At 38.8% G+C, this 15,047-nt stretch overlaps 2 protein-coding genes and 1 pseudogene across 2 annotated transcripts; 1 reads left to right on the top strand and 2 right to left on the bottom strand.

Annotated features, from left to right (window-relative positions):
- Positions 1-2,549: 2,549 nt before the first annotated feature.
- Positions 2,550-3,728, bottom strand: LOC149149106 (uncharacterized). Its single transcript, XM_089445329.1, has 3 exons — positions 3,252-3,728; positions 3,065-3,122; positions 2,550-2,956 (listed from the first exon to the last, which is right to left on the bottom strand). Exons 1-3 carry the CDS (start codon positions 3,379-3,381, stop codon positions 2,812-2,814), a joined length of 333 nt encoding a protein of 110 aa, XP_089301455.1. The 5' UTR covers positions 3,382-3,728; the 3' UTR covers positions 2,550-2,811.
- Positions 3,729-10,259: 6,531 nt separating this feature from the next.
- Positions 10,260-11,114, bottom strand: LOC149149105 (uncharacterized). The gene is made up of 3 exons (XM_089441208.1): positions 10,958-11,114; positions 10,771-10,828; positions 10,260-10,662 (listed from the first exon to the last, which is right to left on the bottom strand). Exons 1-3 carry the CDS (start codon positions 11,085-11,087, stop codon positions 10,518-10,520), a joined length of 333 nt encoding a protein of 110 aa, XP_089297334.1. The 5' UTR covers positions 11,088-11,114; the 3' UTR covers positions 10,260-10,517.
- Positions 11,115-13,088: 1,974 nt separating this feature from the next.
- On the top strand, positions 13,089-14,704 carry LOC149149104 (GDP-L-galactose phosphorylase 2-like; annotated as a pseudogene).
- The last annotated feature ends 343 nt before the right edge of the window (positions 14,705-15,047 follow it).

The raw sequence follows: 15,047 nt of genomic DNA, 5'->3' as shown, positions 1-15,047 counted from the left end.
TATTTAGTTTATCATGGAAATTCTTAGGTTGTAAATAACTCCTCTTATATTACCATGGGCCAATACCACGACTTAATACCACATACCTAATATTATATATGTTGATATGATATTTTCTATAATTAATTAATTTATGATAAATTAAGAGGGAAATAAAAATACAAGTAAATTTCTTTAGGAAATAAAAGGTTAATTTAAGATGATTCCCACATGAAAGAATACAATATAGAAATACTAAAAAAAGAAATTGATAGGAATTTTTTGTTTTCTTCAAATTGTACCATGGTTCCATAGGTAATCAAGTCTGTGAATTATAAATCTGTATGGTTCTATGATTTTAGTATTGAAAAGTGTGTTTAGTTAATTATAATTAAATTCGGATGATCATATAAATTAAACAAGTTTGTGAATTATAAAGATGTATGGTTCTATGATTTTATTATTGAAAAGTGTGCTTAGTTAATTATAATTAAATTATGATGATCATATAAATTAAGTGATTAGTAAACATTGATAAACATATCAAAATTGCATCTTCATTATACATCTCAATATCATAAAACATAACTAAATTATTATTTTATTTTTTAATTATTATTATTATTATTAAAAGAATAAATATATTAGTTAAACATAAATACATTTTAAAAAAACATGTAATAATATTTATTGATTCAAATTTATTTTTAATTTTTTTTTGGTACAAACCATCAAGCTTGAAACCCTTTATTCGAGGTGGAATTATTATACATATACATTACTATGTTAGAGAGAGGGAGTTTGAGTTATATGCATTTATTTCTATTCTAGGTCACAACACTACTCATAATCTGGGGAAGTGGGAAGAATATGTGTTAGATGGGTGAATTCTCTGATCTATGAAGTGGAGTTCTTGTTTTCTTTCACTACTCATAATTTGGGGGAGTGGTAATGTAATGACCCCGTAAAAACTTGTAATTATGAAAGTTACCATGGTAAGAAATTAGTGTGAACTGCTAATTACTTTTTGTTAAAAGATATTATTTCTTATTTATAAATGGAAGATATTTTGGATAAATGCTGGCAGTCTCCTAAGGGAGGATTTGGAAAAGAAACAGTTATAGAAACTGAAAAGAAAACTAACCCTCAGCAGGAAAGGTCCTGGGAGGGAAAACTCCTGGTCTGTTGTGACAGAGAGGAGAGGAAAATCTGAGAGAAAAAGAAAAAGAAAAGAAAGTGGGTTAAGTCTGGTGAGGACCAGATAACCTTGGCACTAAGGTGCTGGAGTCTTGTTGAGGGCTGTAGGCCTGCAGGACAGCTCTGGGGGGAGAATCCAATGAACTGATGGATCTCATGGCTGGGTGGTTAAGAGCAAATATGTAAGGTGCAGGTGAACTTTTGGAGCAATACTCTTGTAGCTGGAAATCCAGGTACGAGTTATACACCATTATTCACCAGTAATTGCCATTATTTATTAGATTATATCTCTGAAATTAGTTACTGCGTTTAGAAGGAAATACAGTAATCTAAGTCATTGCATTCTGAGATGCAAGATATATATATATATATATATATATATATATATATATATATATTAAAACAGTCCTTAGTAACATCTGAATTGGGTACTTAAACAAAACAGAACAGAGGTTATCTGTTATATAAACCCATAGTGTCGCAGAATGAAAGGTGATGTTTCTACCTATAAAGAACAGAGATAAATGAATTATAGGCAGAATAATTACATGGTGATTTAAAGAATCGAAAACAATCTTCTTTATAAACTGAGCACTGGAAATCGTTGTCGACACAGAATAAGGACCTGTTGTTCAATGTAAATGTAAACTGATATACGCAACATACGGGAACATGTTATTATGTCTAACTGTATGCAAATCCCGAGGCAGAGACCTGGGTGATAAGTAGAAACCGAATACAGCATAAGACAACTTTAGAATACATTTGAAAGCAAATATGTAACAGAATAGCCGGACCGTGGTGCGACGGAAACAAGCACACACGGTGGAATGACAACATAACAATGTTCATAATATATCAGTGTTCGTAAGCAAAGCATAAACTGTATCAAGAATGTACTAAACTCTGTGCGAGGGTTATATTCAAACCCTTGTGAAGAACAATACAGCGGCATGTCAACATGCATAAAAATCTATGTGAGGAATCAGTACATAGTAATCTAGCTAACACTATCAGCTGAATAAATATCAAGGACAAGCCGTTAATGGTGCAAAGCCACCATGCATTTAACCGTATAAGGAACAGCCGGTGGTCCAGTCGCCGCTACCTAGGGTAGGCGTTGAGACCTTAAACCCCAAATAAATAGATCAAACCCTAAGTTAAGCAAGTGGTAATGAACCTGTGCGTGGTGAGCACTGTATAACCATAAGAAGGTAATAACAGTTGAGACGATATAACTGCAAGTCGAATAGACGAATTCGATTGTAAAAAGCATGTGAGTCGAGGGGACGAAACCCTTGATAAACTTATACATGTCGAATAACAAAAACAAAGATCATACATGCAGTTTAAATAGCAAACCATGGACAAAGTATGCGAACCCAAATCCATTCCATGGTGGTATATAACAGTAAACCCTTTCGGGTGTCAAAACGGCATGAGTATACAAAAATACAAAGTGCTGTAAGAAACTCTTGCGAGTAATATAATAGTGTTTATATTCAAAATACAAAGAACTGTAGGAGGCTCTTGGCCGTCCGAAAACTCATTCAACATTTGGGGAAAGGTAAATTTAAAGACCCTCTCGACAAATAACATAAACAAACTAACAGGAAACCTTATGACATTCTCGGTTTACAGTTCCGGCAGAGGGCCGTGAACTTTCAGACAAACAGTGATTGGAACCGGGCAAATGCCGAGAGGATAACTAACCCCATCTGCATGCTCATAAAGGAGAAGTCGTCCTGGATTCGAACCAGGGTTGGTCGAAAATAGAACCCTGGCCATTAAAACAGACTGCCGTGAGGAACACCCCAGGTATCCGTAGATTCAAACCTTATAACAAAATAAACCATGTTTCCAGCTGAGAAAACGTATGGACAAGTACCTGGATGTGCCGGAGCAGCATACCCATCTCCGAGCAGTGTTGACAAGTAATCGAATACCTGTGCAAGGATTGTAAACGAGTTAGCTCAGAACATAACAGTTCCAGGAAATAATAAGATTGTAAATATAACCATATGAACGAATCAGTTGAAATAACCAGTAGTTGGCGCGTAATAGAAGTTGAATACCTGGAGGATGCTGCAGGGTGCTCATCGATGCATGGAGGACAGACGAACAGAGCAAGGTGCGGCTCAGCCAGATGCAAATGGAACCGAAAACCCCGGTGGGAGGGTTTATAAAAGCCCCAAAACCCTTCATTCGCTGTGAGCCCTTGGATCTGGGCAAGTGATCCGGGCCGTCAATCAACCAAAAGACTTGGCGCGCTAAACACCGCGGGAATCCCAACACCTCACATGGCCTCTGCACGGTGCTAGCCACCTGGCAGAGGTAGGTGAGGGTGATTAACACGGCTTAGTCACTTGGTGCCAGAGTTGATAAGTAAGCAAGCCTTTGACTTAGGATTAACGGATAAACATTATGACATTAATCAACGGGTTGGACACCATAGTAACGTAGCCATGTTCATTTGTAAACGTTGGTAGCAGCCTTTTTAATAAAATCAAATTCCATGCATATGGATCGACATGGGTGTTGTACACATATGGGTATATGTATGCCCAGAAGAGTTAATTAAATTATTTTTTTTTTACTTGGTAGTTGTCATGGAGTCGTGACAATGTGGTATCAGAGCAGAGGTTTCAAAACTGTGGCCTCTGGAGCAGTACTTCCAGCTGCATGAGATTTATCATATATATATATGTAAGAATTAAATTCAGCTAATTGGTTTCTGTTTATTAATTAGGGAACAAATACAAAGACAACAAACCGATCACAGCCAATAGTGAAGATGGAAGGGATGCAGGGGGCGGACGGCGTTCCTCGGGAAAATCCAGAGTTGTGGATACAGCTTGGTGCAGAGACACGCAGTACCAATCTGGCGATACTGCAAACTGTTCAAGAACTAAAAGATGAAATGGCGCGTCTGCGAGAAGACAAAGCACGACTGACAGTGGAACAGGAAAGAATATTAAAGAGTCTCTCGGAAAGGCAAAATCCACCATTGGCCAATCCTAGTGCGGAACAGCAAAGGGCAACCGAAGAGCGAAATTACGCACCTGAATTTTCAGAGGAGAAGGAAGATCATTCTGACAATGTGGTGGAACAGCAGACGCCAAAGAGACAGAGAACGGAATTACAAGGAGAATTCCGGAAAATTAAACCTCCACATTTTGATGGAGAGCAAGAGGAAGCGGCAGAGGCTTGGTTGATTAACATTAACAAGTACTTCCAGCTGTATGAGTATGACCAGAACCTGAAGGCGCGGCTGGCCATCTTCCAGCTACAGGGCAAAGCAACCCTGTGGTGGGAAGAAATCAAAATTGTAAAAGGAGTAAGTGAGCAGAACATCACTTGGGAAAAGTTCCAGAAGTACTTCAAGGAGAGATATCTAACTGAACGTTTCTACGATGAGAAGGCACGGGAGTTCCATGATTTGCGACTAGGACAGCAGTCCATGGACGAGTTCATTAATCGCTTTACCTCCCTGCTTCGCTATGTACCCTATATCAAGGAGGAGAAGGCCAAGGTGCAGAGGTTTGTAAGCAGTTTACCAGCTTACATAAGAGAGTGTATTGAGTTCGATAATCCCAGGACCATGGACGAGGCGATTCGGAAGGCAAGAATCTGTTATCAGCAAAACAAGCAGAAAGGAGACACTTCAAATAAAAAGTGGAATGAAAGAAAAGGCAACAGAATTCCTGGTAACAGCAAGGGAAGTCGTGGTATTGGCAGCAAGATTGCTGGTAAAGGACAGATTGGCAAAAATACAGCAAAAAGTACCTTTCGGACTAAACCAAATGAGAACAGAATCAGTGAACCACCTGCCAGAGCAGACCTTGAAGGAGTGGCCAGACCTCCAGTCCAATGCTGGGGTTGTGGAGGCCCACACTATGTAAAGAATTGCCCTCAGCGTAAAGGAATGGATCAGATATCTCAGATCCAAGAAGCGTCAACTGTTGGAGAAGTGGCGTGCAGCATGCCAAGAATTAACGCGGCTTTGGAGGACCGTCAAGCGGAATACCAGCCGAGCATGGTGGAATTTGAAGGTAAAATTTTTGATCTTTCCATAGCTGTTCTTATTGACCCAGGAGCTACCTTAAGTTATATTAGCCCAAAAGTAGTAGAACATTGCAAGCTATCTTCTGAAAAATTCAAGAACCCATGGCTGGTACAACTAGCCACAGGAGCTAAAAGAAGAGTCTTAGCTAAAATAAATAACTGTCCTTTTAGCATAGCTTGACAGTCAATTACAGCAGACTTGAATGTGCTCCCATTGGGGTCTTATGATATTCTGATTGGTATGGATTGGTTGGAAAAGCACTGGTCGTTGGTGAACTGTAAGACCAAGACCATTTATTACAAACATGACTTGGGACAGCAGCAAGAATTACAAGGGATTAAACACCCTGTACAGATTCGGCCTATCACAGCCTCCCAGCTAGCTAAATGTCTCAGGAAAAAGTGTCAGATTTACGCTATACAAGTTTGTTATGCAGACCAGAAGAACAAGACAGCTGCATTGGATAACATCCCGGTAGTGCAAGAATTTGTGGATTTATTTCCTGAAGAAGTACCAGGATTACCTCCAAAACGGGATATAGATTTCACTATAGAGTTGACACCAGGAGCAGCACCGGTGTCACGAGCACCGTACCGGATGAGTGTACCTGAGTTGACAGAATTGAAAATGCAGCTACAGGAATTGCTGGAAAAGAATTATATCCGCCCCAGCGTGTCACCATGGGGAGCTCCGGTACTATTTGTCAAAAAGAAAGATGGGACTCTCCGTATGTGTATAGACTATCGTCAACTGAACAAGCTCACGATTAAGAACAAGTACCCCCTACCGCGGATCGACGAACTCTTCGATCAAGTAAAGGGAGCAAAGGTGTTTTCTAAGATCGATTTGCGATCTGGTTATCATCAAATCCGAATTAAAGAAGAAGACATTGCCAAAACCGCGTTCAGAACACGTTACGGTCATTACGAGTTTGTGGTGCTGCCTTTTGGCTTGACCAACGCACCCGCCACCTTTATGTGTTTAATGAACAGCGTGTTTCACAGGTTCTTGGATAAATTCGTGCTGATATTTATAGATGACATTCTGATATATTCTCGCTCCCATGAGGAACACCAAGAACATCTCCGGTTGGTGCTGCAAACTCTTCGGGAACATCAGCTGTATGCCAAATTTAGTAAGTGTGACTTTTTCAAGGAGGAAATCCAATATTTGGGCCATGTGATTACTAAGGAGGGAATAGCAGTCGATCCGGAGAAGATAAGGACTATTATGGAGTGGCCCATACCCAAGGATGTAGCTGATATTAGATCCTTTATGGGACTAGCAGGCTACTATCGAAGGTTTGTGGAGGGATTCTCAAGAATAGCCTATCCTATCACATCCTTGCAGAAAAAGGGAAAGGTATTTAAATGGACACCAGAATGTCAGCAGAGCTTTGATCGATTGAAGCATTTACTCACTACTGCACCCATCTTGAGTATAGCAGATCCTAATAAGGATTACGTTGTATGCACTGATGCAAGTAAAGAGGGGGTGGGAGGAGTATTAATGCAAGAAGGAAGAGTAGTCGCGTATGAATCAAGGAAACTAAAAGAGCATGAACAGAAATACTCTGCCTACGATTTAGAGTTAACAGCAGTGATCCATGCTCTGAAGATGTGGCGACATTACCTCCTGGGGAGGAAATTTCTGTTGTTAACAGATCATCACAGTTTGACCAATTACTTCAGCCAACCTACCTTGAATGTAAGGCAAGGACGTTGGGCAGATTTCCTAAGTGGTTTTGATTTCGAAATTAAGCACTTAAAGGGCAAGGAGAATAGGGTGGCTGATGCCTTGAGTCGAAAGGTGCAGTGTTTGTGTGAACTTTCAGTTAGCAAGTGGCGGACCTCTCTGTTTGAGCGGATTAAACCATCAACAAATCTGGATGCTGAATATCAGCAGTTAAAACAACAGGTACAACAAGCAAATAATGAAAAATGGCAGCAAGGCTTTACATTGGACAATGCTGGCATGTTATACTTTAACAAGAAATTATATGTACCTGATTCAAATGACCTTAAGAACCTGATTTTGGACGAGTTCCATACCAGCCACTATACTGGCCACCCAGGGTACCAAAAGATGATCACGGCTCTAAGGAAAGAATACTTCTGGCCTAGAATGAAGAAGCAAGTGATTGAGTACTTGGCAAAATGCTTAGAGTGTCAGCAGATTAAAGCAGAACATCAGCACCCAGCCGGACTGTTGCAACCGTTGCCTATTCCGGAATGGAAATGGGAAACCATTTCCATGGATTTCATAACAGGTTTGCCTCGAACAAGGAAAAACCATGATTCCATCATGGTAGTGGTGGATAAGCTTAGTAAAGCAGCACACTTCATACCCGTGCAATCCACCTATAAAGCAGTACAAATTGCTCATCTTTTTATGCAAAATGTGTTCAGATTGCATGGACTACCAAAGGTAATCATTTCAGATCGGGATGTCAAGTTTACATCCGCCTTTTGGAGGACGTTATTTGCTGAGTTGGGAACGCAGCTGAACTTTAGCACAGCATACCACCCGCAGACCGACGGTCAAACCGAGCGAGTAAACCAAGTGTTGGAAGATATGTTGAGGGCGTATGTGATGATGAAACCAAATCAATGGGAAGAATATTTGCACTTGGTTGAATTCGCATACAACAACGGATATCATACCTCAACACAATTAAGCCCTTTTGAGGTGCTGTATGGGCGAAAGTGCCGCACACCCTCCAGTTGGGGTGGGCCTGAAGATAAGTTGAGTTTGGGGCCAGAGATGCTGAAGGAAATGGAAGATACAGTGAAAAAGGTGCGTGCCAATTTGAAGGCTGCACAGGACCGGCAGAAAAGCTTTGCAGACAGAAAAAGAAGGTTTAAGGAATACCGGGTTGGTGACCATGTGTTTGTAAGGATCCAAACTAGAAGGAGCACATTACAATGGAGCGGATGCACCAAACTGGCTCCTCGATACTTTGGTCCTTTTCAGATTTTGGCTAGAGTGGGGTCGGTAGCCTACCAACTCGCCTTGCCAAGCCATATTAGAATTCACAATGTGTTTCACGTCTCTGTTCTTAAGAGATATGTATACGATCCCAAACATGTGATCCAATGGCAAGACGTTCGGGTAAGAAATAACCTTACTGTTTGAATGTGTCAATATACTTAATGGAAACTGATTAAGGATATTGATTGTCTGCAGATCGAACCGGAAGGCGAGGTTCTGGTCGAACCACAGAGCATTCTCGACCGGAGAGAAGTGCGGCTGCGGAAACGGGTTATTACCCAAATTAAAGTGTTGTGGCAGCACTATGGGCCTGAGGAAGCTACTTGGGAAGACGAGGAGCTTATGAGAAAAGTGTACCCAAACTTATTTCATGGGAATAGACATCGGGACGATGTCCAATCTCAGGGGGGAAAGATGTAATGACCCCGTAAAAACTTGTAATTATGAAAGTTACCATGGTAAGAAATTAGTGTGAACTGCTAATTACTTTTTGTTAAAAGATATTATTTCTTATTTATAAATGGAAGATATTTTGGATAAATGCTGGCAGTCTCCTAAGGGAGGATTTGGAAAAGAAACAGTTATAGAAACTGAAAAGAAAACTAACCCTCAGCAGGAAAGGTCCTGGGAGGGAAAAATCCTGGTCTGTTGTGACAGAGAGGAGAGGAAAATCTGAGAGAAAAAGAAAAAGAAAAGAAAGTGGGTTAAGTCTGGTGAGGACCAGATAACCTGGGCACTAAGGTGCTGGAGTCTTGTTGAGGGCTGTAGGCCTGCAGGACAGCTCGGGGGGAGAATCCAATGAACTGATGGATCTCATGGCTGGGTGGTTAAGAGCAAATATGTAAGGTGCAGGTGAACTTTTGGAGCAATACTCTTGTAGCTGGAAATCCAGGTACGAGTTATACACCATTATTCACCAGTAATTGCCATTATTTATTAGATTATATCTCTGAAATTAGTTACTGCGTTTAGAAGGAAATACAGTAATCTAAGTCATTGCATTCTGAGATGCAAGATATATATATATATATATATATATATATATATTAAAATAGTCCTTAGTAACATCTGAATTGGGTACTTAAACAACACAGAACAGAGGTTATCTGTTATATAAACCCATAGTGTCGCAGAATGAAAGGTGATGTTTCTACCTATAAAGAACAGAGATAAATGAATTATAGGCAGAATAATTACATGGTGATTTAAAGAATCGAAAACAATCTTCTTTATAAACTGAGCACTGGAAATCGTTGTCGACACAGAATAAGGACCTGTTGTTCAATGTAAATGTAAACTGATATATGCAACATACGGGAACATGTTATTATGTCTAACTGTATGCAAATCCCGAGGCAGAGACCTGGGTGATAAGTAGAAACCGAATACAACATAAGACAACTTTAGAATACATTTGAAAGCAAATATGTAACAGAATAGCCGGACCGTGGTGCGACGGAAACAAGCACACACGGTGGAATGACAACATAACAATGTTCATAATATATCAGTGTTCGTAAGCAAAGCATAAACTGTATCAAGAATGTACTAAACTCTGTGCGAGGGTTATATTCAAACCCTTGTGAAGAACAATACAGCGGCATGTCAACATGCATAAAAATCTATGTGAGGAATCAGTACATAGTAATCTAGCTAACACTATCAGCTGAATAAATATCAAGGACAAGCCGTTAATGGTGCAAAGCCACCATGCATTTAACCGTATAAGGAACAGCCGGTGGTCCAGTCGCCGCTACCTAGGGTAGGCGTTGAGACCTTAAACCCCAAATAAATAGATCAAACCCTAAGTTAAGCAAGTGGTAATGAACCTGTGCGTGGTGAGCACTGTATAACCATAAGAAGGTAATAACAGTTGAGACGATATAACTGCAAGTCGAATAGACGAATTCGATTGTAAAAAGCATGTGAGTCGAGGGGACGAAACCCTTGATAAACTTATACATGTCGAATAACAAAAACAAAGATCATACATGCAGTTTAAATAGCAAACCATGGACAAAGTATGTGAACCCAAATCCATTCCTTGGTGGTATATAACAGTAAACCCTTTCGGGTGTCAAAACGGCATGAGTATACAAAAATACAGAGTGCTGTAAGAAACTCTTGCGAGTAATATAACAGTGTTTATATTCAAAATACAAAGAACTGTAGGAGGCTCTTGGCCATCCGGAAACTCATTCAACATTTGGGGAAAAGTAAATTTAAAGACCCTCTCGACAAATAACATAAACAAACTAACAGGAAACCTTATGACATTCTCGGTTTACAGTTCCGGCAGAGGGCCGTGAACTTTCAGACAAACAGTGGTTGGAACCGGGCAAATGCCGAGAGGATAACTAACCCCATTTGCATGCTCAAAAAGGAGAAGCCGTCCTGGATTTGAACCAGGGTTGGTCGAAAATAGAACCCTGGCCATTAAAACAGACTGCCGTGAGGAACACCCCAGGTATCCGTAGATTCAAACCTTATAACAAAATAAACCATGTTTCCAGCTGAGAAAACGTATGGACAAGTACCTGGATGTGCCGGAGCAGCATACCCATCTCCGAGCAGTGTTGACAAGTAATCGAATACCTGTGCAAGGATTGTAAACGAGTTAGCTCAGAACATAACAGTTCCAGGAAATAATAAGATTGTAAATATAACCATATGAACGAATCAGTGCAAATAACCAGTAGTTGGCGCGTAATAGAAGTTGAATACCTGGAGGATGCTGCAGGGTGCTCATCGATGCATGGAGGACAGACGAACAGAGCAAGGTGCGGCTCAGCCAGATGCAAATGGAACCGAAAACCCCGGTGGGAGGGTTTATAAAAGCCCCAAAACCCTTCATTCGCTGTGAGCCCTTGGATCTGGGCAAGTGATCCAGGCCGTAAATCAACCAAAAGACTTGGCGCGCTAAACACCGCGGGAATCCCAACACCTCACATGGCCTCTGCACGGTGCTAGCCACCTGGCAGAGGTAGGTGAGGGTGATTAACACGGCTTAGTCACTTGGCGCCAGAGTTGATAAGTAAGCAAGCCTTTGACTTAGGATTAACGGATAAACATTATGACATTAATCAACGGGTTGGACACCATAGTAACGTAGCCATGTTCATTTGTAAACGTTGGTAGCAGCCTTTTTAATAAAATCAAATTCCATGCATATGGATCGACATGGGTGTTGTACACATATGGGTATATGTATGCCCAGAAGAGTTAATTAAATTTTTTTTTTTTTACTTGGTAGTTGTCATGGAGTCGTGACAGGTAAGAATATGTGTTAGATGGGTGAATTCTCTTATCTATGAAGAGGAGTTCTTGTTTTCTTTCTATGCGGCTACTACATTTACAGACTTACATTTTGGAATGACCACAATGAAGCCAATTACTTTCATTATATGGGATATATCTAGCTTCCCCATTTACCTTTCTCTGAGCTTGAAAAATTTATGATATGTTCCAATTTATCCATTGTTGGCATGAATGTGAGTCTCATGTGGAATTATGTCTATTTTTACTAGGTGAGATTGATAGACTTGTTTTCCCTATTTTGCAAACAAGTATCCCACTCCTTTATAGGATTTAAATTAAGACATTCACTTTCTCACCTTTTTTGTTCATTTTTATATAAATAAATTGTTGCGATGTTGTCAAAGTTACTTAGAATTGTTAGTATTTTTTTATATGGAACTGAATACATACTAAAAATATTACATCCAATAAAAGTGTTAAAAGTATGGAAAACAACATGAACATATAAAATTTCAATGTGCAAAATGTGATGCAAATTATTGAAATTTCCTATTCAACACAGATTGATTTGGGTATGCCTTTTTGGGTGATGTTTTTAAGGACATGTTTTGACATGGATTGTATCCAAAAACTGTGTGGGGGTATTAAATTCCAGATCATCCCTATAAAATATGGTTTCATTTCTCAACTGAATGAACGGTGTCATATTAAGAAATGTCCTGCTGAAGTTTAGTGGACAAGGTGCTTTAGGGCTTCAACCCTAGTAAATTCAACTTCACCAAAGTAGGCGAGGAAGAGGTGTTTTTCCATTTTGAAGAAAGTGAGCAAAAAAAATTTCCATAAATGTAACCATAAATAGCGAGGATGTAAGCACCTTTTGATGCAGTGTTTGAGGGTTTTGGGTGCACTTTGATGCACTTCTCATGTTATTGTTTCTTATACTGTAGGTGAGTCCAATTGAGTGTGCGAATGTGCTTCTTGAGTATTGGACTGCTTGCCTAAACACATTAACCATGATAGTTTGTTGCTAGAATTTCATTTGGTTGTCGAGGTTGGGAACCCATTTTCTTTTCATGGGTACAAAAGCCTCTGAGATTTTACAACTATAAACCAACTACAATTCCACTTAACTCCACTATTTCAGTTGTGACATTTGACTCTTTTTGGATTGAAACAATTTCGGTGGAACATTTGAATAGAAATAAGAAGAGGTTAAATATTTCATTCTTTCCATTTTTTTCAATTCGATAACAAATTTTTAAACTATAGAGATATCTGTGATATCTAAATAGTGTGAAAATTGGCATGATGAATTAATGCGGAAAGGTTATTACCTCAACATTCCTTTCCTGATTGAAAAAACACCCAAAAAGCGTACCATGAAGGTCTGAGAAAGGCAGGGTCAATATCATGGAGCTTCTCGACTATCCTATGAGGGTCTATTTTTTTAAGGGGGTCTATCCTATGAGCTACTACATTGATATACTTACATTTTTGAATGACCATACTAATGAAAATTATTCTTCATTTTATGGGTTATATCTAGGCTTCCCATTTACATTTCTTTGAGCTTGTAAAATTTGTGATTTGTGCCAATATGTCCATTGTTCGCATGAATGTCAGTCTCCTGTGGAATTCTATTCGGTTTTACGAGGTGAGATTAATACACTTGTTTTCCCTATTTTTCAAATAGGTATGCCACTCCTTTGTAGGATTTAAATCAATACCCTCACTTTCTCACCTTTTATATTCATTATTATGTAAATAAACAGTTTAGCTATTGTGAGAGTTACTAAGAATTGTTCGAATTTCTTTAGGTGTAGGAACCTAATACATACTAAAATATTGCATCCCATAAAAGCATTGAATGTATGGAAAATTGTAGGAACATATAAAATTTCAAAGTGAAAAATGTGATGCAAATTCTTGAAATTTCCTATTGAACACACATTAACTTGCTTATGCCTTTTGGGGTGATGCTTTTAAGGACACATTTTAACATGGATTCTATCCGCAGACTATGCGAGTGTAATAAATTGTAGATCATCACAGACGAATATGTTTTCATTGCTCAACTGAATGAAGGACATCATCTTAAGAAATTTCCTACTGAATTTCAAGTGTAGAAGGTCTTGCAGGGCTTCGATCGCAGTAAGTTCAACTTCACCAAAGTAGGGCGGAAAGAGACGCTTCATGCCCTTGATAGTCCAAATCTGTGTTCCATAAATTTAATTAGAAATAATGATTATTACAACACCTTTTCATGGAGTTTTTTGGGTTTTATATTATTCATTGATGCGCTTCTAATGTTATTCTTTTCTATACTGCAGGAGAATCCAATTGAATAGGGGCATGTGGTAACTATGCCTAGAGTATTGGAATGCTTTCCCCAATGTATTTACCATGATAGCTTATCGTTACCATTGCATTTGGTTTTCGAGGATGGCAATCCAATTTTTCGTCTTGGTTACAATAGCCTCGGATCTTTTGCAACTATAAACCATCTACACTTCCACTTAAGTACACTATTTTAGTTGCAACATGTGACTCTCTACTCATTGAAACTGTTTTGGTGCAACTTTTGAACATAAATAAAAGGTTAAATAATTCATCGTTTTAATTTTTTTATTCAATAACTTATTTTAAACTGTAGAGATATGATTACAACTGTGATATCCTAAAATTGTACAATTTGACATGATGAATCAATGTGGAATGATTATTATCTTAACGTTCTTTCCCACACCCACAAAAGGAGTACCATGGAAGTTTTAGAAGGTGGGGACAATATCTTGGAGCTTCTTAACTATCCTGTGAGGGGTCTGGTTTTTGAAGGGGGTAACACTTTGGAGGATCTCTCTAATGTTGTTGATAGTGCTTGGATTCGTGTTCAAGGTAACAACATACCATACAATGTTCTCATTGCAAATTGCTGCAAAACAATGTTTTCGTTTCCTCAGGTATATTGCAATGGAATATTACCAATATGTGTTCCTCCCTCATGTAGTAGTGTAGTTTGCATTGATGGTTGTGATGATACTTGTTTCTTTTTATAAAGTATAGAATCCCTTTTTATATTACTAAATATCTTCAAATTGTTTATGTAACTAGCATTATGCAAAAAAACAAGCTTTGGGAGAAGTGGACCAAGAGATATTAGATACTAAAGTTAATCCTTCTATGCGGAAAAACATGAATGAATTAAAACCTTAAATGGTAAGTTGATTGCAAAAAGAGGATACCCCTATACAAAAGGTTTCGGAAATAGTCCCAGAAATGTTTAAATAAATGGCTTCTTTGGGGGTTCGATGTTTTTGGCTTAGAAGCATATCAGTAATGAACATTTTCATACCTTTGATGAAGACATGTATAATATACCTTTGTGGTACTATACTCAGTGGTTAGAAAGATGACATTCGATACACATTTGCTCCATGTATTGTTATGAGACTCTCCAAAAGCGGGATTTTATGTATAATTATAAAACCACTAAGAATATGTATCATTTTTATTTTTTTCGATTTGATAACTAATTTGTAACTATAGAGATATGATT

The sequence above is a fragment of the Pinus tabuliformis genome, chromosome 9 (genome assembly GCF_031772625.1).
Source record: "Pinus tabuliformis cultivar Carrire ecotype Pingquan chromosome 9, CPIR1, whole genome shotgun sequence".
NCBI classification, from domain to species: Eukaryota; Viridiplantae; Streptophyta; class Pinopsida; order Pinales; family Pinaceae; genus Pinus; species Pinus tabuliformis.
The sequence above is the reverse complement of the archived record's forward strand: the minus strand, read 5'-3'. Positions and strand labels throughout refer to the sequence as shown.